General features: G+C 43.2%; 2 protein-coding genes across 5 annotated transcripts in view; one reads left to right on the forward strand and one right to left on the reverse strand.

Moving 5' to 3' along the window:
* The window catches only part of Ror (tyrosine-protein kinase transmembrane receptor Ror), a 322,401-nt gene that overhangs the window by 64,055 nt on the left and 232,800 nt on the right, over positions 1-25,546 (forward strand). The window lies entirely within an intron of this gene.
* The window catches only part of LOC143215767 (uncharacterized), a 34,391-nt gene continuing 9,405 nt past the window's right edge, over positions 561-25,546 (reverse strand). For 2 of the 4 annotated variants that reach the window (XM_076438188.1, XM_076438187.1), the window contains exons 3-4: positions 5,390-5,526; positions 561-4,876 (exon numbers count right to left, since the gene is read on the reverse strand). In XM_076438188.1, the coding sequence (XP_076294303.1) occupies positions 2,435-4,876; positions 5,390-5,526 (2,579 nt within the window). In that variant the 3' untranslated portion in view covers positions 561-2,434. Of the gene's footprint in view, positions 4,877-5,389; positions 5,527-20,084; positions 20,110-23,574; positions 23,801-25,546 lie in introns of those variants that run through there. The other 2 variants (XM_076438189.1, XM_076438190.1) reach the window with 2 other exon arrangements.

Below are 25,546 nucleotides of genomic sequence, written 5' to 3' on the forward strand. Positions count from 1 at the left end.
GTGCATTCAATTTACTCGGCCGATTCAGTTCCCCGGACTTCTTTAAATTTTCCTCCAGTTGCAACCCCTTTAAAGGGGATGGGGTGGGTAACGGGAACACAGAACGCTTCAGAAGTTTACGCGGAAGATGCTCGCGAACTTTGCCTTTAGCCACCCGCCCCTACCCGGGCCATTAATAAATGGGGCTCTTGGAATAAGTTCGCCGGGAATAATCAATAATTCGATGAATTATATAGAGAGGAACGAATGACTCGGCCCCCAAAATACCCGACGCGACCGTCCGCCGACGGCAATATCTTACCTGGCTCTCTGGCTGGTGAAAAGCTTACGATGGAATTGCAGACCGTTTATGGAGAATCGGTCCGGGTCTCGGGATCATTTGACGAACCTCTCCCTAGTCGGATTATACTCGATCGCGTCGTCCAGGGTCACTATCCCCGCACTTTCTCTCGTCTGAACCCTTTTAACGAACCGCTGTCGGTAGTTTGCATGGTAATTAATAATCATTAACCTGCCGATCGATTATACACCGGGATTTCGCTGGCGTGATCGCACGGACTATGCTCGGGCTGTTTTCTTGATCATCCTGTTTAATTAACATCATGTACATAACACTATGAATTAATTTTCAACGTTCCTACTGGTTCTAACATAATCTTTTCAGAGTTTGAAGGGATTTTTCATGACAATGGTGCTTTGAGTATATTTATTATAAATGAAACACACTACGAATTAATTTTTAACGTTCCTCTGGTTCTAACATAATCTTTTCAGAGTTTGAAGGGATTTTTCATGACAATGGCGCTTCGGGTATATTTATTACAAATGAAATTATAAAATGTCAGGAAAACTGCAAAAGTGATTACTCGTTATATTTCCTTTTGTACACAGATCAGTTTAAGTACATAAATAGGAACAGCCGATTAATAATACACCATACCAATATACAATATACCAATATGTATACATACTATCATATATACAGAACGCAACATTAACGCTAAGTAAATGCATGAACGATCATCATCTCCACTAGAGTCCTCGAGCACCGTAGCAACCAATAAAGTACCATTAACTTGTTTATTTCACTTCACCGAGGAAAGCCGGCTGTCCAGTAATCCAGTGAAATTTAGGTAGACTTCCTAAGGGCTCACCCGGCGAAGGGTCGCAAACGGTGTGCTCGTTCAATATTAATTCCAATATTTAATTCGATCCACGTCCGCCTTAAATATCGAGGACACTGTGCTTAGGTATTCCTGGCCGGAAACCACCTTGGTTGCAACCGTCACCAGGACACCAACGGGTTTATGGTGTCCTGGTTCTGTCGGTGCTACTTTTACGACCTCTGCTATTGGCTGCAGCGGTTTCCTTATAGTTACACTGAAGGTCGATACTGCTCCTCGTGGAGTACGTCGTCGTGGGATCAATATTTCATTGACGATGCTTCTGATCTTTCTGTCCTTTCTGAAATCTCTCCGAAATTCTGCCACACCGGCTCCAGGCTTCGTTTACCTCATACCCTGAGTGCTATAGCATGGTCTTCCTTCCACTAGCTTTTTAACAATGTCGCCAACATCTTTCCACACCGGCTGGAGTCTTCGCTAACCCCATACCCTAAGTGCTGTAGCATGGTATTCCTTCTACTAGCTTTTTAACAATGTCACCAACATTCTTCCACACCGGCTGCAGTCTTCGTTTACCCCATACCCTAAGTGCTGTAGCATGGTATTCCTTCTACTAGCTTTTTAACAATGTCACCAACATTCTTCCACACCGGCTGCAGTCTTCGCTAACCCCATACCCTAAGTGCTATAGCATGGTCTTCCTTCTACTAGCTTTTTAACAATGCCACCAACATCTTCCCACACCGGCTGGAGTCTTCGTTTACCCCATACCCTAAGTGCTATAGCATGGTCTTCCTTCTACTAGCTTTTTAACAATGTCACCAAAATTCTTCCACACCGGCTGCAGTCTTCGTTTACCCCATACCCTAAGTGCATGGTCTTCCTTCTACTAGCTTTTTCACAATGTCACCAAAATTCTTCCACACCGGCTGCAGTCTTCGTTTACCCCATACCCTAAGTGCTATAGCATGATCTTCCTTCTACTAGCTTTTTAACAATGCCACCAACATCTTCCCACACCGGCTGGAGTCTTCGTTTACCCCATACCCTAAGTGCTATAGCATGGTCTTCCTTCTACTAGCTTTTTAAAAATGTCACCAACATCTTCCAGTCTCCATTCCACCAACATTTCAAACAGCACACCATCTTCATCGCAGCACAGGTCTCTAAAAGGTCTCCACACTCGTACACCTCACAATCGCACAACGAGAGCAACCATGAATTAAGAACATCCTCTTTAGCTTTCGCCTTGGTGTCCCAGGACTTATGAATTAATCAGAGCGCTTTCAGCATCCGGCCAAGTTTATCACCTAGATGCAGCCATTACCCCAGCAAGCGCACCAGGGTACGCTGCCGCTGCTGGTGCTAGCCTTCCTCGATTTCGAAGGAGTGTCTCTGCTGCTGCTGGTCGAAGTGGTCCTCTCCCTTTCCGAGTTCAACATCCCATCCTTGTCCTTCAAGATGTCCACACTCCCGCTCCTGGTGGTCTTCACGGACGCTAGGGACGGTCTCTTCTTGGTATTGAAGTACAACGATACTCTCCTGGTCTGATCCTTCTTCGGCGAGTCCTGACCAGAAGAAGAGGATCTGCTTTCATGCTTATCTTCCTGGCCTTCGGATGTGGTGGTCGTGGTGATGCTGAGCCTTCTGGATCTCTGTCTCTTCCCGGGAGACTCTGGGATCTCCGACGATGCCACGCTGATCTGCTTCTTCAGGTTCCTCCTCTGCGCCAATGGAGAAAGATTATTCTTTGCTGGTCCTTTTTCTTTCTTGATGATCCTCTTCCTGCGCTGACCGCTTGGTGTGCTAGGTACACTTTCCTCGTGCGAGTATGTCGGCTCGTCTTCGTGATGGGAATCCCCGTCGATGGACGTCTGCGTCTGAACGGGGACCTTCAGCGCTGAGTTGTCATAGTACATCATCCCTCTTTGCGGGTACAAACCAGTTCTAGACATGAACGGCACGTTCTGGTACAGGTTCTGGTTCTGCAAGTAAGGATTAGGGGTCATCCTCCGTAAATTGGATAATTCGTACGAGGTAGACGGTCCTATCAGGGTGTGTGGGCTGGGCTTCTCGAAGGAGGTCACTTGGATCTCGTGTTTGGGGGCTGGAGGCACCAGTTTTCCGTTTAGCAGCTGGTTCGAGGGGATCAGAAGACGGTTCTGTTCAGCTTGGACAGGTCTGTACCTGTGTTGTACGTCTGCACCTCCTAATTGTCCTCTTTGATGAAAGGCGGTCTGAGATCGGAAGAAACGAGGATTGTCGTCGTTCACCTGGACTGATAGAGGTCTCGTCACATTGTTCTGGTCCCGGTAACTGGAAGTTGGGTCGAATGTCCGTAGAAATGGGTTGTTGAACACTCGATAGTCCATGGCAGGTAGTTTGGGGACCTCTGGTGTACTTGGGCTAACTGGTTGCTTTCTGGATGGCCTCTTTAGAGTCACGCTTATGTGAGACCTGTACGGTTTCGAATCTGATATATTGTCCAAGGTGTTGTCGCTCTGGGTCATGATCTGGGGTCTAGCCTCAGTACTGATCGAAGCAGATTGGGATTCGCTGGACAGATCTTGGCAGGACATAGACTTTGTCAGTTGGTTGACAGAGTTCGATCTATCCTCTGTTACCAATAAATTGTCTGTACTGAGGAACGTCCTCTGTTCAGTTTTATGTCTGAACACACCGTCTTCGCAAGCAACAGCTCCATTCACGTAGACATCAGCTGATCCCTTCTGAAACATCAGCTGACTTTTAGACACCACTGTGGACTCAGTCTTGCCGCTGTTGGAACTGCTTCCAGTCCCAAAATGACTAATCGTTGGCGAGGAGTCCTCAGCAGTCTGCCTCTTCATCTTCGAAGGCAGCGGAGCGAAAAAGTGCTTGGGCTTCTCCTCGCCATCCTTCAGCTTCGAGTCACCAGGACTCTGATCTAGCGGGTTCGATGAGTTAATATCGAAGCTCCAGCCATTCTGAATGATTGCTTCAGGGTTCATCTGATCCTCGAAGGGTGTCGCGGTGTACATGCAGGTTGCTTGCTGCTTCATGCCAACGTGTCTCCTCTGAATTGGTGCGGAAAATGTTGAAAATGTCGCAAATCGTTGTTGGTCGCGTCCAAACGCCTCCATCGATGGGACAGCCACATCAACCGTCCCGAATGGTGTCATCTGCTTCTGAGTAACTGTTAGGTTGCTCTGCCAGCCTGCGGGCGGCGCGTGCACCATCTGATCGTTCACTTGGTCCAAAGTAGACAACGGCTCAGCCTGCAACCGCGAAGGCACCATCTCCTGCATGCCTGGAGTCATCATCAGATTCATGGTGCTCGGGAACTTGAAAGGACACTCGGCGTAGTAGCTGGAGGTACTTAGGTCTGGCGGCTCGTACGTGGCAGGATAAAACGGGATATTCTCGTGTAGATGCCTCGGCTTGAGGATCGGGAACGGGCTCTTCTCCTCTTTCGACAGCTGGCCGTCCTCCGAAGACACTTTGTCCTTCTCCTTCTTCAATTCTTCCTCCTCTTCGACCACCGACAGGTCGTCGAAGTCCACGTGAAGCCGGTGCAGGCTGCTGGTCATCTTTTCCGAGGAGATTTTCTGGTTCTCCGCGTTCTCTAGCTGTTCAGCTTTATTGAGATCCTTGCCGGGGAGCTGAGTGGTTTTGTCCTCGTCGAACTCCTCGTCCTCCTCCTCCTCCTCCTCCTCTTCCTCCTCCTCGAGGGAATAGTCGGACTGCGGGCCGTCATCCTCGTCGGAACGAATCTGAAAAAGGAAAACCCTTTTGGAATCTCGCTGTCTAATCACGGGACTCGCACCCTGTTCTACTCGGGGTTCGATTTTGAAATCTCTTTAATGTGGGATTCGAGTTCGAACATTTTTCAATCCAAAAACTCGGGAAATACAAGATCGATTTTTTGCTAGAATCTGAGAAGGAAGAGAGGACTTGAAATTTTTATAGTGTGGAATTCAAGTTCGAACTTTTTCACTCGAAAAAACTCGGAAAGTACGAGATCGATTTCTTGTTAGCCTCCAGGCAAGGAGACCCTATCGGAACGGACCTAGAGCTTGGGTAACTTTTCTCTAAATGCAATAACAGCGAACGTCGCATCGATGTTTACGTTTCACAGAGGGAGGATGGAAGATTCCTCTTATATTGGACGAGTAAGAGATTTATCGGGGGTAAACGAGTCCCGCAAGAAACACAGGCGCCAGGAGTCCGCAGAATCGGATTATTGATCACTCGCCCCTCATTACACCCAATCTCCCGCGGACTACCTCGTATTCTTCGCTCTCCTCGCGACTCTTCTGCCTCTTCAGGATCTCCTCGAGTTTGTCGTACTCGTCCCGAAGGCTCCATATCTCCCTACGCAGTTGCTCGTTCTCCTTGCGCAGCTTCTTGATGTCGTTCTGACCTGAAATCAATCGGACACCGGTCACTCGAGCTCCTCTCTCTCTCTCTCGCGTAACTTCGCTTACCCTAACTTTCCTCCCCAATCTTTCTGTTTCTCTTTCATTATTGAATCTTTGGAAATGTCTCCTTTAACCGTTCAGGGGCGACTATGTGCTCTAGCAGATGTTACCGTGAGAAACCGATGGGGTGAACAATTGCCCCCCAAGTTTTCGGTACTTATTATTCATCGTTAAAAATTGTGTGAAAAATTTAAAACAATGAAAAATGTAAAGACACAGATTCGTTATCTTCGATCAATTAAAATTATTTACATAAGAATTAAATCGCTCTTCAGCTTCATTTCCATGAAAATGATTGTATAAACATTTTATTTTGCTGATGTCGAGCACTGTTTTCACTTTTGGCGAGCACGACAAGGTCCCGAGATGTTCGCAGAAAACTTTTCTGGTTGGGAGGCTGTTGACTGGGGGGGCTGAGTGGATCCTGAAGAAGGAGGAGGTGCAGCAACGTGATACCGAGGGCGTCATTTAGAGCAATATTGCACTTCTGGCCCCTGCCGGAGTGCATTCGCGATGTTTTTCTTCGCGGAAATCACTTAATCACGATCCGAGACCGACAACAGACGGTCTGCCCGGTGCACCTATCGAAACGATCGATCATTGGTCAGGCTCGGTAACAATCTCTGGCCTCTAACCCTTCGTCTTTCGTTCCGTCAAGGAACCGGGTGATAAATCACCCGGGCCAGACCTTCCAATTACTTAACCGGGCACAGAGATACGAATAAAGCGGCCGGCACGCTATGCTATCCCAAGGAGCCGACGAAAGGCTGGTTTCGCGCGAAACAAATGAAAAATCGCGATCGCTACACACGGCCCGGCCGCCCAGGGGCTTCCTCTTCTGACACGGTTTTTTGATCGATCGACCCAGGACCCCGGAGATTAGGGGACCGATTAACCGGACTTCCAGTTTGCTTCCTTCGTGCTTTACTGGCTCTTTCGGGTGATTAATGCCGTGTACTTTCGCCGCGACGGGAAAGGAAGCGTGGAGGAAACAAGGAGTTTAAAGCAAACACGCGAGTAATGGGGCCGAGGGTGCCTTTTCTGCGGCCGAGGCCTCCGACCGACTCTGATTCCGCCGGTTTGATGCATCTCTCTGCTCTGATTCTTTTCTGGTCCGGATACCTGCCCGTCTCTTATCTGATCGTTTAGATTAATTTTCTGACCGAGCCTCGCGTGGGCTAATATTTGCTTTAATGGATGACAACGTCCATTTTCATTTTAACGAGAAACACCCGAGGTCGGTTCAAGTAATTTCTTCCCCTGCGGTTCAGATTTTTTTTACATGCATTTCACATGGATTACATGGACCGTAAAAATGGCATCGAAATACAAACTACCCCCTTAGAACATATTCTATAAAAAAAAAACATAACTCACGCAATTTTCATTATTTTTACTTTAAAAAAATTATACACGTGCTTCAGATACTGAAAAATACGTGTGCAAAATCCCGATGCAAGAAGTTGAATAGTTCCTCTGAAAACAAATCCTAAAAATGGCTTCCAAAATCGAACTACCTCTACAAAACATATTCTATAAGTAACAATATGACTCGCGCAATCTTCATTATTTTTACTTAAAAAAAACAATGTATGTGCTTCAGATAATGTAAAATGCGTGTGCAAAATCCCAATGCATGAAGTTGAATAGTTTCTCTGAAAACAAATCCTAAAAATGGCTTCCAAAATCGAACTACCTCTACAAAACATATTCTATAAGTAACAATATGACTCGCGCTATCTTCATTATTTTTACTTAAAAAAAACAATGTATGTGCTTCAGATAATGAAAAATACGTGTGCAAAATCCCAATGCAAGAAGTTGAATAGTTCCTCTGAAAACAAATCCTAAAAATAGCTTCCAAAATCGAACTACCTCTTCAGAACATACTCTATAAGTAACAATATAACTCACGCAATCTTTTCATAATTTTTACTTCAGAAAGATTATGTATGTGCTTCAGATACTCGTAAATAAGTGTGCAAAATCCCAATCCATGAAGGACACGATCGTAACGTAAACCGAGATGCTTAATAGACTACCAAAATGACCGTAAATCGCGGATCTATCAGAACGTGGCTCTGAATGACGAGGTCTCAGCCATAATCTCCGGGAGTCTAATACATATACATATGTACATTGGCGACTTCGGAACACAGTTTAGTCCAGTTTCACGGCTGCTTATCGGCGAGGCGAACACGGTTTATAATCGTCCGCGTGATAACAGGTCGGTTAATCTGCTCGGCGGCTCGTGCCTGTGTAACAAGAAAAGCCATGTGGTAAATCAGGATTAAAGCGCGCGCTGCTCGGAAATTTAAATAATTTAAATCTTTCCGGTGGTTCATAAATTCGGATTTTCCGCGTGGACACCGACGGCTATTTGGATCCTATTAAAGCTCGCTCGTTCTCGCGCCTACCTATATCCATCCGGCCCGCGTGGCCGTTTTTCCCTTGCTAGCGTAGGCAACGCCCCCGCGCCAGAGGAATTCGCGGAATTAGCTGATATCTCGTCCGACCCGGTGATGATATTTAAAGGCATTACGCTGCGCGACAAATTGCCCGGACCCACCGCGAATTCTTCGCGTCGTTGGTGTTCGTCACCTATCTACACGGTGATCTCGAATTATCCGGCCGATGACCTGCGACATCTACAAACCTGATACTGAAACTCTGTTGTCCGTGTGCACATCTTTAAGGGGGTAGTCTACCCTCGATTTGTAACTAGAAAGGAACTAGAATCTTACTAGAAAAATGGCTCGAAACATGGGTTTGCGCGCTGTCGGTTTTCGTCCTTATTTGAGCAAAGTTTGGGCTGAGTGAGGGCTTATTCTAAAGAGGAAGGTTAAACACACTGCGCTCTGGTTACGAGGTTAACGAGATTATGTTTATAACTAATAATATGAGGGCCGAAAGTAGAGAAAAAGTCTAGGAAAATAACCAGCAGATTTCAATGCATTTTTCTGTCTCCAAAAGACTTTATGACTTATGAGATAACCAGAGCGCAGCGCGTTGAACCTTCCTCTTTAGAATGAGCCCTCACCCAGCCCAAACTTTGCTCAAATAAGGACAAAAACCGACAGCGCGCAGACCCACTTTTTCGATCGAAAATCTGGTAAGATTCTAGTTATTTGCTAGATATTTGCTATTTACTAGGATCTTACTAGATTTTGGGTCCGAAACCTGGGTCTGCGCGCTGTAGGTTTTTGTCCTTATTTGAGCAAAGTTTGGGCTGGGTGAGTGCTCATTCTAAAGAGGAAGGTTCAACGCGCTGCGCTCTGGTTATCTCATAAGTCATAAAGTCTTTTGGAGACAGAAAAATGCATTGAAATCTGCTGGTTATTTTCCTAGACTTTTTCTCTACTTTCGGCCCTCATATTATTAGTTATAAACATAATCTCGTTAACCTCGTAACCAGAGCGCAGTGTGTTTAACCTTCCTCTTTAGAATAAGCCCTCATCCAGCCCACAATTAGCTCAAATAAGGACGAAAACCGACAGCGCGCAAACCCATGTTTCGAGCCATTTTTCTAGTGAGATTCTAGTTCCTTTCTAGTTACAAATCGAGGGTAGACTAGCCCCTTAAGACAATTTTTCACGGACAGTTTTGTGATTTTTTTAACCCTTTGCCACTAAAAATTGCTGTACCATTATTTACATTATTAACCCTTTGCACTCGACACTGAGACGCCACTAAAAATTCTCATAACATTCTTCAAAACAGTTTTAATATTATCAAACTTAAAGTAAAAAGCTCAGCTGTTGTATGAGAAAACAGGTGGAATTCGATATGCACAATGTAAAACAGATTGCATAAAATAAAAATCATATTTCTGTTGAAAGAAATCTCCTGATTTTGGGATTCAAAATTGCTTCGAGTCCAAAGGGTTAAATATATTGGTATCTGATCAATTACTAAACGTTTAAGTAGATATCGTATGAGTTGTGGGAACGCAAATATTCTACGTCGAAAGAAATGCTTAATTTTCCAGTTAAAATAGCCGCGAGTGCAAAGGGTTCAGACCGTTTCCAGGTCCACGAATCAGTTTGCAAACCAAACACGGTCGAACCTCGATAACTCGAATCTCCAGGGAAGAACTAGAATCTTCGAGTTATAGAGATTTCGACTTATCGAAGTCTTCCAGGGAGAGAGGTTTACCCTACGGAAATTCGACTCGCAGGGGGTTTGCGCAAGAGTTAATAATTTGCTGGTTGTAATAGTTTTAAAGGAAAGTTCAATTCTTGTAGATGAGTTTTGAATTTACTGCTGTTTGGCTTGTGTAGCTTCGACACTAGTGGAAAGTAATTCGGGATGAAGGAAGCTTTATTTCCATTTATAGTGGGTAAAGGGAAGGAGAGACATTTACGGGAAATTCATCGCGAATCGCGGGTGGAAGGATGAAACGGCGTCGATAAGATACGGCTGGTATCGCGAAACAGGTCGCGAAGCGTCGCTCGATCCGAAGCGACGCGCAGCGCCGCGTTACGTATTCTTGATATTAATTATTTCTCCGGAAAGGAAATATTTCCTGCGTAGCCCGGAAGAGGTACATAAACAGAGACGACGTACATTAACTCGTCGAGATTGGTACGCGTTTCTGGAAAAAGCAGAGGAAACGTTGGTCGCGGGGCCTCGCGACTCGCCCTTTTCTCGAGCAAGAAGCTGATCAAAGCGGTTGGCGGCAGCGAGCCGCGCATATTTGGTTTCGTCAAGTTCCCATCGGTTTCTCCTGCTCGCGTGGCCCCTTTGAAAAATGGAAATTGCTCCCGGGACGCAAACGAACGCGAACAGGAACGAACGGGACGAACGCGGAGGAAACGCCTGTGGGCTGTGTTCCCTTTGAACGGGAAACAAGAAATCGCGTAAGCCCGGCTGATTGAACCCCGGGCGCAGAAGTTCGCGCCTCTGTTTGCCCGGCGAAGGTAAAAATATTTACGGGCCTGATATTAACGAGCTTCGAACGCCGGGTGAGCCCTCCTTTTTCCGCTGACGCCGCGCCGCCCTTCTTCTCGCTCACCTCTCACCGTTTCGCTACGTTTTCTTTTTTGAGGTGGATATAATTTCTGGTCTGCGGGGATCGAGCAAACCCTGGCAAAAAGGTATCCCGTCGCGGTTAAAAATCCCGTGATCTTCGGAACGTTTAACCGAATCGGTCCGGACCTTTTACATAAAATAATTTTTGTTTACATACTTTCTCAGTTTTCTGCTTCCCACCGGCAGAAGAATCATTAAAAATATATTGTATCACCCATATATAATTTAATTATACGCGCAAAATCCTAATGCAAAAGGTTTAATAGTTACCCTGAAAGAAATTCCTAAAAGCGGCATCCAGAATCAAGCACCCCTTCGGAACATATTCTATAAAAAGCAATATAGCTCACGCGATTTTCATTATTTTTACTTTTAAAAAATTATACACACGCTTCAGATACTCGTGGATACATGTGTAAAATCCCAACCCACGAAGTTTGTTAGTTCGTATTGAAAGAAAATTTCAACGCTTAAAAAGAGGACCGAGATCTAGATTGGTGTGAGCAGATCGCAAGTGTGTCTCGATCGAAGGCGAACGGGGGCGATAAATCGATAGGTCGTTCATCGAAATTTCATCGGAGCCATCAATCTCTCCGCGGTGGTTGGAAAATGGCGACAACTCTCATCGCTTCCGCGGGGCATCCACCATCACCGGCTGTCGATGGTTAATTACAGGCTGGGATCGTAAACTGCAAGCTCGCCGGCTCATAATCGAACGTGACACTCGCGTGTCTGGCACCGGCCGAAATTAGATCATCGCCAATATATCCAGTATAAATGATCGCGATCCAGCCGCTCTATAATAGTTAGAGCACACGGTCGACTCTATCGTTCGCTCGCCAATGTAACTTGAGGAACCGATTGCCATCATATCCGCTGATCGCCTTTCGTATTTAGAACAGGCCGTTTAATCAACACGTCGCGAAGATTAACTTCGCACCGGCGAGCATCGGGAACATCGGAGAGCGTTTCGCGCACGGATCGATGAATGATAAATAGCAAGGATTAAATTTAATGGCAGCGAGCCGTCTCGCTGGATCGCGAAACGCAACTACGGCCCTCTCGTATCGATTTAGCAATTTGTCTATAGGCACACGCGATATTTATGCGCACTCCCGATTTTTGTGTTACGGCGAGCTGCGCGAACGGTGATCGATCAACGTTATTTCCTCCGTTCTGGTTTTATCAATTTGCAAATGCTACGCGTTCGGCTGAACCATAAACACGGAACCGTACGTTTCATTCCCCCCTTTTCAATTGGCTCGATGCGCCGTGGTTTCCGGCCGAATGCTTGTAAACGATTGCTTGTGCCGGTAGATTTTCTCTGTTTAAAATCGACTGATTTGTTAAGCGCCAGTTCCGTTCGTAATTTAATGAACTGCCTGATAACAGCAATTAATTCGCGTTTCCATGTATTTCCACGTTTACAGGCTGGCTTTATGGGATCTTATTACACTGAGAAATCATCCTATCGAATTAAAAGCACATCATTTTCCCCGCGATGTTATGAACAAACAGCGGATGTTTATGCGAAATGAGAATTTTCTACCCGAGTTGCAGCAAACCGGAGTGAAATGGAAATTTATCTCCTTTCTTAATGTGTTTAACAGGTTTACTACAATTTGATACTCCTTCTGTCCCATAATAATACATAGCAATTGATGAATTTAATTTGTCCTATAATAATAGTAGCAAAAGAAAATAAATATAGAGCGCAACATTTCTCATCAAAGAACTAGATTACATTAAACAATAAATTAAAAATGTTACTCCTAATTTTTATTTTGAGTTGTACAGATAGTTTCTGGATTTTTCAATAATTTCGTTACTGCATTTTAAACTTGTAGGTAGGACCTGCTATTGGCTGCGAAGCTTTGCTTTAATTTCCCTATACGTATGCGTGAGCTTAAAATTATTGGAGCCATCGTTCTTCATTGCTTCCAGCGTAACCTGTTTTTTGTTCATCCTATTTTTACAATGGGTTGATATTCAACTGAAATAAACCAATTGATTTCGATCAATGGATGGAATAAGAAAAATAGTTATAATTCGTAATAATTAGGTTAGCCTAAAAATTGGAAGATGTGTCTAAACGAATGACAGATGTCATGACACATTGATTTTGTTTGAAGATTTCGCAATTTTGCGCTACAACAGAACTAACAGTTTAAATATTCACTTGCTACCATTATTATGGGACAGAGGGAGTAGCATTTTCAAATTATTCTAATATTTTGACTGACTTCAATTACACCTATTCATTTTTGATAATACTTTAGATAAAAAATATTTCCTGCTGCATAAAAATCCGGTCTAGTCTTAAATGGTCTTTTTAAGTACAAAAATAGTTTGACGAATTTATTTCCTCGAGTCGAAGGCTGTGTCGAAGTAAAAATGTTTGTCCTTACTTTCCACGTCTCCTAATTAAGAACAGTCTCCCGCATAATATTGTCCAGTGAAAAATGATTCCATAAATCATCTCTCGTTAAAAATAGACTCCGTTTCGACGGGGACAAGACGATCGCCTCGAGGCAGCTGTTCCATTGACAGAATAACTAATGTTCCATGTAGTCACCGGTTACTCCCATGCCGTGTAAATCATAGGGTGTTCGATGTTTCGATACTCTCTCTCGAACCCGTCCAGTTTCCTGCCTTCCGGAAGCCTTGTCTCGAACTTCGAGACTGAACTTTCAATTTGCGAGCCTCGGAGAACTATAAATTTCTTGATCGACGACGACCGGTGCTGCTCGCATTGCAATTGAAACGTCACTTGCTGGCTTAGCGGAAAAATTCTATCAAATTGTTGGTTGCCATGGCAGATCTGCGTCCGCTGCACTACGCACTGCATGGAAACCACTATCATAAACTATGCTGTCTATGTATACATTCGAAATATGGCTGCCGAGTACACTTCGAAAAAATATTTTTTCAGTCTACATGTTGCATTTTAATTTCATTCTGACTTTAAATCATCGTACGTAATAATGTAAATGCAGCAGATGGAGGAGATATAAATATTTATGTTTATACTGTCCAGGTTTATTTATCCTCTTATATTTATTCAGACTATTTCTGTTCGTGATAACTAGACAGCGGATATTTATGCAAAATAACAAATGTTCTGCTTGGACTGCAACAAACTGGAACGACATAGAAATTTCTTTTCACTTCTAATATGTTTAATAGGTTGAAAATAGTACGACAGTATTTTGCAATTTTTTTAACGGTCTTGATGTTTTCATTACACCTACTCATTGTTGCCATAAGTGCATAAAATCCGTTGTCTAGTGATAACTAGTGATCGCGTGGGATCAGCATCAATTTCATTTAGAGCGACATATGCGTCAGGATGGTAACAGATCGTTTGTCATCGGTCTACATAGAAAAATATTGACAATAGCCAATTTCGGATGGCGGAGATCTATGTCTAGATCAGACATTACGACGGCTACACCTGTGAGAAACGGGGCCGGCGCCGTGAGACATAGGCGTAGCCGAGCGTCGTCGAAATAAGAGATCGTTGTTTATGGTTCCGAGCAGCAGACAGGCTTCGAAGTATTCCTGCTCGCGCGAGTTTTACGGCCACTAGAGCTCTGACACTAAATTATCGCCGACGCGAATGTACCGGGTGGCCTGCTGAGAAGGGCATCCATTCAATGGTCTTTGACTCGAGCCTTTATCTGTGTCACGACGAGCGGCGACACGGTTTTATGCCCAGTAAAAGAGATTCGCTTTATTGGAAGCTTCTCGTTTATTTTTGTACCTTCTGACGACCGCATGGAAAATGGACAAGCAAAAAATAGAATTCTCTCCAAAATGTTCTCAATTATAATTTATTTTACATATCTTTCATTTTCTTTATTGGTTTAATTCGCTTCCCCTCCAGAATTTCTCTAAGAAAACGAAAATTTATATTTGTCCAGATTCTGTTTTATTTTACCAATCTATAGTCCATTGATTTACTTTGCTTCCCCTCCATAATTTCTCTAAGAGAAGGAAAATTTATATTTATTCAGATTCCATTTTATTTGACCAATCTATACTTCATTGATTTACTTTGTTTCCCCTCCATAATTTTATCTAAGAAAAGGAAAATTTATATTTGTTCCGATTCCATTTTATTTGACCAATCTATACTTCATTGATTTACTTTGCTTCCCCTCCATAATTTCTCTAAGGAAAATTTATATTTATTCAGATTCCATTTTATTTGACCAATCTATACTTCATTGATTTACTTTGCTTCCCCTCCATAACTTCTCTAAGAGAAAAGGAAAATTTATATTTATTCGGATTCTATTTCATTTTAACAATCTACTTCAAGGATCTACTTTTCAGTATATCATTATTGCATTAATAGCAACACTATCCTGGATGTTTATTAGTCATGCACAATCAATGCATAATAAGTCATACTGAAACCGCGCACGCACGTCCAAATATTTATCAGTGGATATTCACGTACGAAAATTAAACGGGAACTCGTTTAATCCAGAAGTCAGAGAATCGCGTTAATAATAAAGTAATTCCATTCACTATTAGTAGAGTTTCTGTTCTATCAAGCTTCGCGTTTGTTCGTGCCTCCCATTCACAAACACCTTGCATATATACCCTCTTGATTATTGAAGTTTCAATTAGCCCTTCGTTTTCGGGGTGCACCGTTTTCCAACAAATTATATTGTTATCGTTGCACTAGCGAACAATTTGTCGACGTTCCTTAACGTGTGTGGAAAATTCAAATGGCGAATAATGTATAACATTGAACACTAAAATTCGACCTACCAAACTTCTTAAAGAAATTTTCTCAACGTTAAAAAACGTCCTTACCATAATCTCCCTATTTTTCCCATATACTAGAATATTTCAGCTTTAATTAAAAAAAAATTTCATCGCTCTACCTCATTTCTATCGAAAGTTCTTTGATTTTGTCTCCGATTTGGACGAAAGGTCCCACTGTGCGGCGTAGATCGGGAAAAAGGCATGCGAGTTTCGAATTCCCGTGGCATAATAGCAGCTCGGAGGATTCAACAAATGTTCGGCGCGAGTGGTAGACTCGGTCGGCAACAATAAAATTTCAATGAAACTATTAATACTTCCGTTTGACAGACAGCAGTCGGCGGGGGCGAAACGATTTCGTTATCGCGCGCAGTCACGCGAAACAGATGCTACGAATCGCTATGAATTGCAATTCGACCGGAATCTCGGGGGCTCTCTATTATCCAGCGGGTTCGCATTAAGCCTGCGAACTTCCCGGGCGAATTTCAAATCGACCGTCTCTATTATTTTCCAGTCGCAATCGTCCTCGACGTCGAAATTATATCGTCGCGCAGTTGCTTTTCCCGTGGAACTTGCAAATAAACTTTCTCTCGCCTAAATGCGCCGGAAATTCGCCGAAGAACCGGGATAAAGGGCCGACCCTACGGGGACCGAAGGGCTTTCACTCGACGACGCCTGTTTCGAATCGACTCCGAGTGAATTATTTTGGCCACCCATTCGAATTTCCAATGACTTATCGGCTCCGAGCCCGGTACACTTCCGAACTTCGTCGATCCGGTCCAAAAGTTTCAAGTTACGGCAATCTCGCCGATTCAAGGACTCGCAGAAGCTTTTCGCGAGTTTCTGGATCTTTTCGCAGGATATGACGCCCACCGTCAATATTTGAACGATCGCCGTTTGAACGCGGCGCCTCCGAACACGTCGCCATATTTGAATCGCTGAAACAGTTCTTCTTACTCAAGAAAGAATGTTACGACAACTACCAAACTTCGATGAAATACAAGCAACCTATTTGGTACAACAATAGACTTCGATTTGTTATCGGAATGTTATCCTGTAACCGTAACCACCGATTCGACAACCACCAAACTTCGATAAAATAAAAGCCATCTATCTATTTGGTACTGCAAAGCGTTAACTTCCTTAAATTTTTTAACGGGATATGCAACCAGTTAATTTAGAATACTCTAAAAGAAAGGTTTGCTTACGTAAAATTAGAAAATGGTGGAGTTGTCTAGCACCGTGTCTCCGGGTCAGAGCGGACCCGACCCACGTACATGCATTTTGCACGGCGAACCATAACCATAAACACCGCAGCATCCCCAATAGTCCACTCAAGGGCGGAAACCGAATTAAAATTCACGCTCGCATAAATCGTGCGCACCGCGCTTTGACATTTCCGCATTCTCCGTTCGGAGGGGTTCAAAGGGAGCATTCCGGGGCAACAGGAACGAGCCTAACCTGGCCCTAAAAATCGACGAAATTCCGGCAGTTCGCGCACAGACACTCATCGACGGAAAAAAGCGAACAAACAAAAAGAATGAAAAACGCAAAACAAAAAGAGAACGGAGAGTATCAAAGGCGGGTCGTTAAAATGCGGTTTCGAATACACGGGAAGCGTTTCGTTTGTCCATCTTCGGATCGCGCGTATGAAACGACCGGGTGTGCAAACCGGGTCCCTGCCTATCAGAACTGTTCCCTCACCCCACTTTTGCACCCCTAACTTTTCCACCTCCTCTCGTGGAAAACGGTTGCTTTTGGTGTTTCCGGCCGGGGAACGGCTTGTCTCGTAAAAGCTTGGTGTTTTTACGGTTGACGCGGGCTACGATCCGCTCGGAATTCAAAAGACTGGCAAAAGGGTCACGCTGCTGCACCAACACGGTTGCTGCAATTCGAGCTGGCAGTACTCGAAGCATCATCGGTGTGTTTCGTTAGCGAGTTAGGTTTCCTAAAGACCGAAGCCCGGAGAGCGCCAGGCGCCACGATCCTCGAGAAAAACGCGACACGTGAAAATAGAACGAGGCCACCCCGGCGCGGTAATTTTTTCCGTTGTATTTTCTCCTTTTACTTCTGTTTTTCTTTCTTCAGCGTTCTCTTCAGGCTTCTCCGTCGCTGGTTCCCCTTTTTCCCGCGCGACCCAGCGCGACATTAACGCGGTTTCGAGGCCGCCGGATATTTTCGCCCGGTTTTGTGTTCGGGAAAGTGCGCGACCAAAGTATTCGCGACGATGACGCGCGCGTTATCTAGTTTCCAGCCAACGTAATTGTTCTAATCGGAACATGTCGTGCGATGGGTACGAGAATTTGGAATACCAGAGATTGCACCCCTCAATGTTTAAACAATTAGGAAATGTATTTATGTGTACCCAACCAGAAAATTGGAAGAGAGACTGAAAATTTTCACACACAGAACAGGGTGGAATATAAAATTCGACAGAATTTAGTACAAATTTTATCTTTTTTGAGATCTGCAAAGGCTACCGCTGGAAATAAGATTGCACCTTGTTCCACTTTCTTAAAATTCGTCTACAAAAATTGAAAACGAAAAGTGCGCGACCAAAGTATTTGCGACGATGGCGCGCGCGTTATCTAGTTTCCAGCCAACGTAATTGTTCTAATAGGAAAATGTCCTGCGATGGGAATTAGAATTTGGAATACCAGAGATTGCACCCCTCAATGTTTAAACAATTAGGAAATGTATTTATGTGTACCCAACCAAAAAATTGGAAGAGAGACTGAAAATTTTCAGAGCAGGGTCGAATATAAAATTCGACAGAATTTAGTACAAATTTTATCTTTTTTGAGATCTGCAAAGGCTACCGCTGGAAATAAGATTGCACCTTGTTCCACTTTCTTAAAATTCGTCTACAAAAAGTGGAAAGGAAAAGTGCGCGACCAAAGTATTCGCGGCGATGACGCGCGCGTTATCTAGTTTCCAGCCAACGTAATTGTTCTAATAGGAAAATGTCCTGCGATGGGAATTAGAATTTGGAATACCAGAGATTGCACCCCTCAATGTTTAAACAATTAGGAAATGTATTTATGTGTACCCAACCAAAAAATTGGAAGAGAGACTGAAAATTTTCAGAACAGGGTCGAATATAAAATTCGACAGAATTTAGTACGAATTTTATCTTTTTTGAGATCTGCAAAGGCTACCGCTGGAAATAAGATTGCACCTTGTTCCACTTTCTTAAAATTCGTCTACAAAAATTGAAAACGAAAAGTGCGCGACCAAAGTATTCGCGACGATGACGCGCGCGTTATCTAGTTTCCAGCCAACGTAATTGTTCTAATCGGAACAAGTAGTGCGATGGGAATTTGAATTTGGAATACCAGAGATTGCACCCCTCAATGTTTAAACAATTAGGAAATGTATTTATGTGTACCAACCAGAAAATTGGAAGAGACTGAAAATTTTCACAAAACAGGGTGGAATATAAAATTCGACAGAATTTAGCACAAATTTTATTTTTTTGAGATCTGCAAAGGCTACCGCTGGAAATAAGATTGCACCTTGTTCCACTTTCTTAAAATTCGTCTACAAAAATTGGAAACTGTATGAACATCTGCAGTCTAGTAATCGGAATGGAATACACGGTTACGGTTATTTATACAATCTCACGGGGCGCGTAACGCGACAATAATGCCGTCCCCGGTAACGCTGACTAATCGCGTTAGGAGAAAAACCCAATCCCCATTGTCGCTAAAATTAGTCACCGGTTACAATATTATAGCGTCTCCTCGCTCTTGGCAAGATTACAATTTCGTTTCTGTTCGCAGACTACAAAGACCTTCAATTTACTAATTCAGAGTGCGCGACGTTCCTCCGGAACAATTAATGAAACCTAATCAGCTACTCTGAAACGCGTTACAGGTAGCTGCGAGACACAGAGCGGTGCATTTTTCTGTGAGTCAGTTTTAAATGTTTACGAGATGGATTATTATTGTTAAAACATTATTATTTAGATGATAATGGTTGTTTGAACGCAAAGAGAATATACAATTTTATTTAATGAGCTTCGTTTTCTTTTTTGAGAGAGAGAAAATTAACCTGTCCAATCGTGTCTGACAATTGTTGACTTGTTCTACTTAGGCTGGTCACTGGAGATTTCACACGCACTTCTATTAGCTTCCCATCAATTTTGACTCATCGAACAAAGTTTGAAACTTAGTTTAGCTTAAATTAAGCTACGTACGTATTGAATTAACACTAGAACCACCGAGCATAAACGCAATGGGAATACATTGCCTTATAATAATGACAAAATTGCATTGATTTAGATTTCGTACCAGTTTTGTTGAAATTTGTACTTCACTAGAGAAGTTCACTGAAATCATGTCTCAGAAAAACATATTTATAACTTTAATATCTGTAAAAGAACAAATCAGCAACAAGTCATTTTGACTAATCCGGTAGTTCTAGCGTTAATAACAGAATTTACTAACAATTATTTTCCAGTTCGCGCCCATTATCGTTTCATCTGTATCGTGTATATAACTTCAAAGTTGATTCAGAATTTTAAAGTAAACATTCAATAACACAATAAAATATTACAGAAAACAATGGAACAATATTCTGAAATTTCTCACAGACAATTTCACAACATCACAGCAAATCAGCAAATTATTACATTTCTTACAGAAAATCTAATAAATCTATCAATATTCTCGCCAACACACGAGTCACTTACTGTCCTGCATTCGCCAAGTTCAAACCAGTAATTTTTCCCGCGGGAGGACCGAAGATTCCTCAAGAAAGAAGCTTTCCTCTTCAGGAGTGGTTCATTGTCGCGATGTCAACTCTCGGTTCTGGCGATTCGCGTCGCCGAATCGCATCCCGGCGTATGCTAATTTTGCTAGTTTAGTCACGTGCTTTCGAAATCCGCCTGCATGTGCAACCGGCCGACGGTGCATCGTCCGCGATATAGTGCCTCCAGAAAGTTTCTACGTCTTCATAACGTCTGATTAACCCTAACTGCCACGACCTAATTTTCGGCTTGTCCACATATTATGTTTTTGTACACTGTCGTTATACTTTAGTGCATAACAATGTGCTCTGAAAAATGGTAAATATGCAGTTTTGTACAATGTCATGATAGTTTAGTACATAACAATGTGCTCTGAAAAATGTTAAATATGCAGTTTTATACAATTTCATCATAATTGCATTCGGTACATAAAGATGTGCTCTGAAGAATGTTAAATATGCATTTTTGTACAATGTCATCATAATTGCACTCAGTACATAAAAATGTGCTCTGAAAAATGTTAAACATGCAGTTTTGTACAATGTCATCATAATTGCACTCAGTACATAAAAATGTGCTCTGAAAAATGTTAAACATGCAGTTTTGTACAATGTCATCATAATTGTACTCAGTACATAAAAATTTAAACATGCAGTTTTGTACAATGTCATCATAATTGCACTCAGTACATAAAAATGTGCTCTGAGAAATTTTAAATGTGCAGTTTTGTACAATGTCATCATAATTGCACTCAGTACATAAAAATGTGCTCTGAAAAATGTTAAACATGCAGTTTTGTACAATGTCAGTATAGTTTAGTACATAAAGATGTGCTCTGAAGAATGTTAAATATGCATTTTTGTACAATGTCATCATAATTGCACTCAGTACATAAAAATGTGCTCTGAAAAATGTTAAACATGCAGTTTTGTACAATGTCATCATAATTGCACTCGGTACATAAAAATGTGCTCTGAGAAATTTTAAATGTGCAGTTTTGTACAATGTCATCATAATTGCACTCAGTACATAAAAATGTGCTCTGAAAAATGTTAAACATGCAGTTTTGTACAATGTCATCATAACTGCACTCAGTAACGTTAAATATGCAATTTGAAAATTCACCGACCACTGTTAAAAATTGTAAGTAGTGGCCCAAGTATGATTTCATTGCTATAATTTATTTTAGCGGAATCGACTTACTTTTGTTTATTTTTTCACGGTTAAACGAAGTCGGTAAAGTCAACGTAATTTCCGAATGGTCTCGCTTTAATTCATTTCCGCGATCCGTCCGGTCCGTCTCATTAAAGTCGTCATATTTTACAACCTCTGTTTGATTTCTCTATTTATATTTAGTTTAATTGACTTCGCTCGTTTTTGTGCGGGTGCCGTCGTCTAGCATCCGGTCGGAAGTACCGATTCCAATTACAAGTTCCCGGTGTAACGCAGAAGTTGTTGTTTACGAATCGACTTTCATAATCGCCAATTACAAGTTGGCCAAAGTCTCCGCGCGCCGCCGCATCCTTATCCAGGCAACAGCTCCGCGCGCTCTCGCAAACTCGAATAAATTTTACTTTAATATTCGTGATTTAACGCGGCGCAGCGGAACCCACCGCGTCGCTGCTTTTCATTAACAATCTCCGACAAAGTTAATCGTACCGGATAATTACGTTAGTGTTCTTGATATTATTACAACGCGTCACTCGGAAGAAAATTTCCCAGCTTCCGGGATACACGTAGTTCGTCGCGTTGCATGTGAAAGATTTACTAATTGCCGGCGAGTTTCATTAAAATTCTGATAATTAGTTCGCCTCTGTCTTTCGGTTAAGATCGAAGGGGTTATTGTTACGTGCACAATAACGGCAAAATCATAATTCTCTGCGTTATTCATAGGAAGCAAATGACCGGTTCTATATTTGACAATTGTTGGAATTATGCAAATTCATTCATGGCAAATAACGAAATAAATTTTCTTGTCCAAGTATCTATTGTATTGAAAATTACGGATAACTTCGACAAATTTAGTTACGCCATTTTTATAAGGCAACACTTACCAGATACTTTAATGCTGGGTAGGTTTAGCGTTAAGTAGAAATTGATTTTCTTTTAATATCAATTTTAGCAAGTGATTCGTGAAGTCTGACGACCCAGACGTCGAAATAGAGAAGCCTAAATTCGATTTCTGAAATTACGATACTCGATCCGAGCAACTCGTCTACGAAGCGACGCACCGATACTTTCAATATCCGGCTCTTTGTTAGCAGCCGATCGCGGCAACACTCGCATCAGGATTTTAATATCGCGTGGGAAACGATAATCCGGTCATGAATCCTTATTCCTCGGTTCGACACGCTTTTTATTTTCCCCTGGAAATTTCATTCCCCGTGCGATCAAATGATACCTCGTCGCGGAAACGGCGAGGAAAGCGCCCGCGGATTCTATCAGCGAAAATCGTATCCACCTGTGCCCCGTGGTCATTATCGTGTCTTCCTTCTCGTTCTCTCCCGCCATGGGTCAGAGAAGGCGGAGAACGAAGAAGAGAATATTAAAAACTTTTTCCATAAAGCGTCTTCACGGGCCGAGCACTGTTAGGCCGAGCATGAAAGCCGGTTTCTTGCAGTTCCAACCGTATCCAGCAGTTTTTCCGTATTAGTTCAGACGGTTCCGCGCTGCGTTCTTTCATCTTCCTGTTTTTTCTTCGTTTTCTTTCCGCTCTGTACATTTTTCAGTGTTCGCGGAGAACGATGCGATGCTGCCGGGGCAAACGCGCCGCCCGGTAATGGAGGAATGAAAGCGCCGCGGGATTTAATTGTAGTTTTCCGAAGCGAGCGGGATGCAACCGTGATTAGTTCGCAACTTTGCTAAACGATCCGCTGGATCGTTTCCGGTTCGTCGGGCACCAGGACGCGGGGATATTATAAAATTGACGGGAACGCGAGCTGGCCTCTATTTCCAGGGAATTGCCTAATTACTAGATCGCGGATCTTTATGCAAAATCAAAATGTTCTACCTGACTCGCGACCAACTGCAGTGAAATAGAAATTTAGTTTCTTTCTTAATGTGTTTAATAGGTTGAAAATAACATGACAGTGTTTTTAAACTCTCCTAATGTTTTCACTGTGTCGGATTACACCTAGTCATTTTTGTTATGAATGCATAAAATCCGCTGTCTGCTCGTTACACGTGTGAGAAACGAGATTTATATAATTGTTACTTCGTGATCACATAGTCCCTCCAAAATAGAAAAAACAAATTAAATAACGCACATGTGTGGTACGTCTTTTTCCACAGATGATTAGGAAAATTCCCTAGGGCATGTGTGTGTATATGATTGAACGAGGTCGAGAGGGTGAAGAATGTTATTAATTTAAAGGGTGCATTCATAAAATGTAGGAGCCAGGTAAAGGGTATGTATCAATGATCTCGAACGTACTCCCTTTCCCGTCCTTCCTGCTTCGTCCCCTTTCTCTTCTCTGCATGATGATGGCCGCCGTTTGTCCATCTCTCCGTTCGAAAATGGCCCCCGGTTTCCCGAAACACTCGACTCGGCCAGTGAATTATAATTCTGGCCTGGGGCGAGCTCGCGACTCCTGATTTACTGCGGGTAGATGCATCGTACTACGGCCGGAGTCATTCCCGCAGAGAGTCATTAAATAATCCGGCCAGCGGTTCGTCAACAAATAAGGCCCGGACGCCGGCGCACCTGGACGTCATCGTGCCGCCTAATTCCGAGAACACAACGTCGCCTAATGGATCGCTGATCCCGGCCAACGTGCAACCCATTCATCCTCACCCGACGCACGCCGAAACAGAGTTACTTTGTGGCCGCGTCCTTGCTCCACATCCCTCAATCTTGCTCCAAACTATGCTACCAACGTCCTCCTCCTCCCCCGACTCGATGATTTCGGATCCGGCAACTTCAATTTGCAACTGGTTACCTCTTTTTTAATTTTAGGAGTAGCACTTCTCGAGTTCTAGGGTTGTGATGGGAATGAAATATCCTGGGGATGATCTTTTTGGGGATTCAGAATTTTTATAGCAACCAGATCACACGTCCTCCTCCTATCACTCGATGATTTCGGATCTAGTGACTCCAATTTGCAATTGGTTACCTCTTTTTTAATTTTGATGGAAGTAAAATATCCTGGGGATGATCCTTTCGATGATCCGGCGCTTCTACACCGACCAGATCATAATTATATCCTGTCTTTCAATAATCACAGTCGACACTTGACATTTGTCATATCGTTCCGCAGCCACCTGGTGTACAATTTATGTTTACGTAGCGTGACCTTGATGAAAGATTACACTGAAGACCTACTTGCAGTGCTTTTTCATTTTTCGGATGAAGTTGCCCAACCCGTTTCTCGACTGCAGATTATGCACGCTTTCTTTTTTGAAGTTCCAAGAAGCAATCCTCTTAAGAGGATTTCGAAAGCCGGTGGTGCTAAAGTCCTCTGTTGAACTTCCAGCGAGAAGATATCTTTATAACACGAGTTTCATCCTCCGAGAATCTGCGATCGATACCGGGGCACTATACGCACTTGCATCACCGTCGAGGGATCGATATATCATCCTCGATTGCATGTTACAATGAAGAGTGTTTGAACTCGAGTCGATCAGTCTCAAGTGGCTGATCAGCTTCCGAACGCATTCTAAACGGAGACGGGTTGTTTTAGCAGATCTGCTGCTCGCCAGTATAATAACCACGTCGTCATAATATTGTGCTGGATCGTTTTAGTCTTTCGAGAGTGGGCTATCAACACGGATTCCGCATGCGTAACCTAATTTCGCGAGTCTGTATTCAGTAGTCCATCCGTTGGTGTCTTCAGATTGTAGTTTCAATCATCAGTAAGTTGACGCCAAAAATTCCCAGAATCACCCTAACAGCACCGAAGATGACGTCCGACCAGTCTCATCGATCCCCTCATAACATCCCCATCAAATTTCAAAAGACATCACGTTCACTGGAACAGCTAGAAAACACTAGAGGCAGTCCAACAGCTCTGGAGACGTCTTTCCCTGCCAGCTCCTCAAAGTTCAACGGCGAAAGACATCACTGGACCAAGTTAAGAACACCGGAACCACCCTAACTGCACTAAAGATGACGTCCGATCAGTCACGACATCCTCAACAAAGAAAAACAGCGTAACTGAATTTTTCGAGTCTGTATCCTGTAGATGCTGGTGTCTTCAAATTGTAGTTTCAATCATCAGTAAGTTGATGCCAAAAATTCCCAGAATCACCCTAACAGCACCGAAGATGACGTCCGACCAGTCTCATCGATCTTCTCATAACATCCCCATCAAATTCCAAAAGATATCACCATAATTGGACCAGCTAGAAAGCACCAGAGCTAGTTCAACAGCTCCGAAGATGACGTCCGACCAGTCTCGTCGATCCTC

Source organism: Lasioglossum baleicum, chromosome 14, assembly GCF_051020765.1.
Source record: "Lasioglossum baleicum chromosome 14, iyLasBale1, whole genome shotgun sequence".
NCBI lineage: Eukaryota > Metazoa > Arthropoda > Insecta > Hymenoptera > Halictidae > Lasioglossum > Lasioglossum baleicum.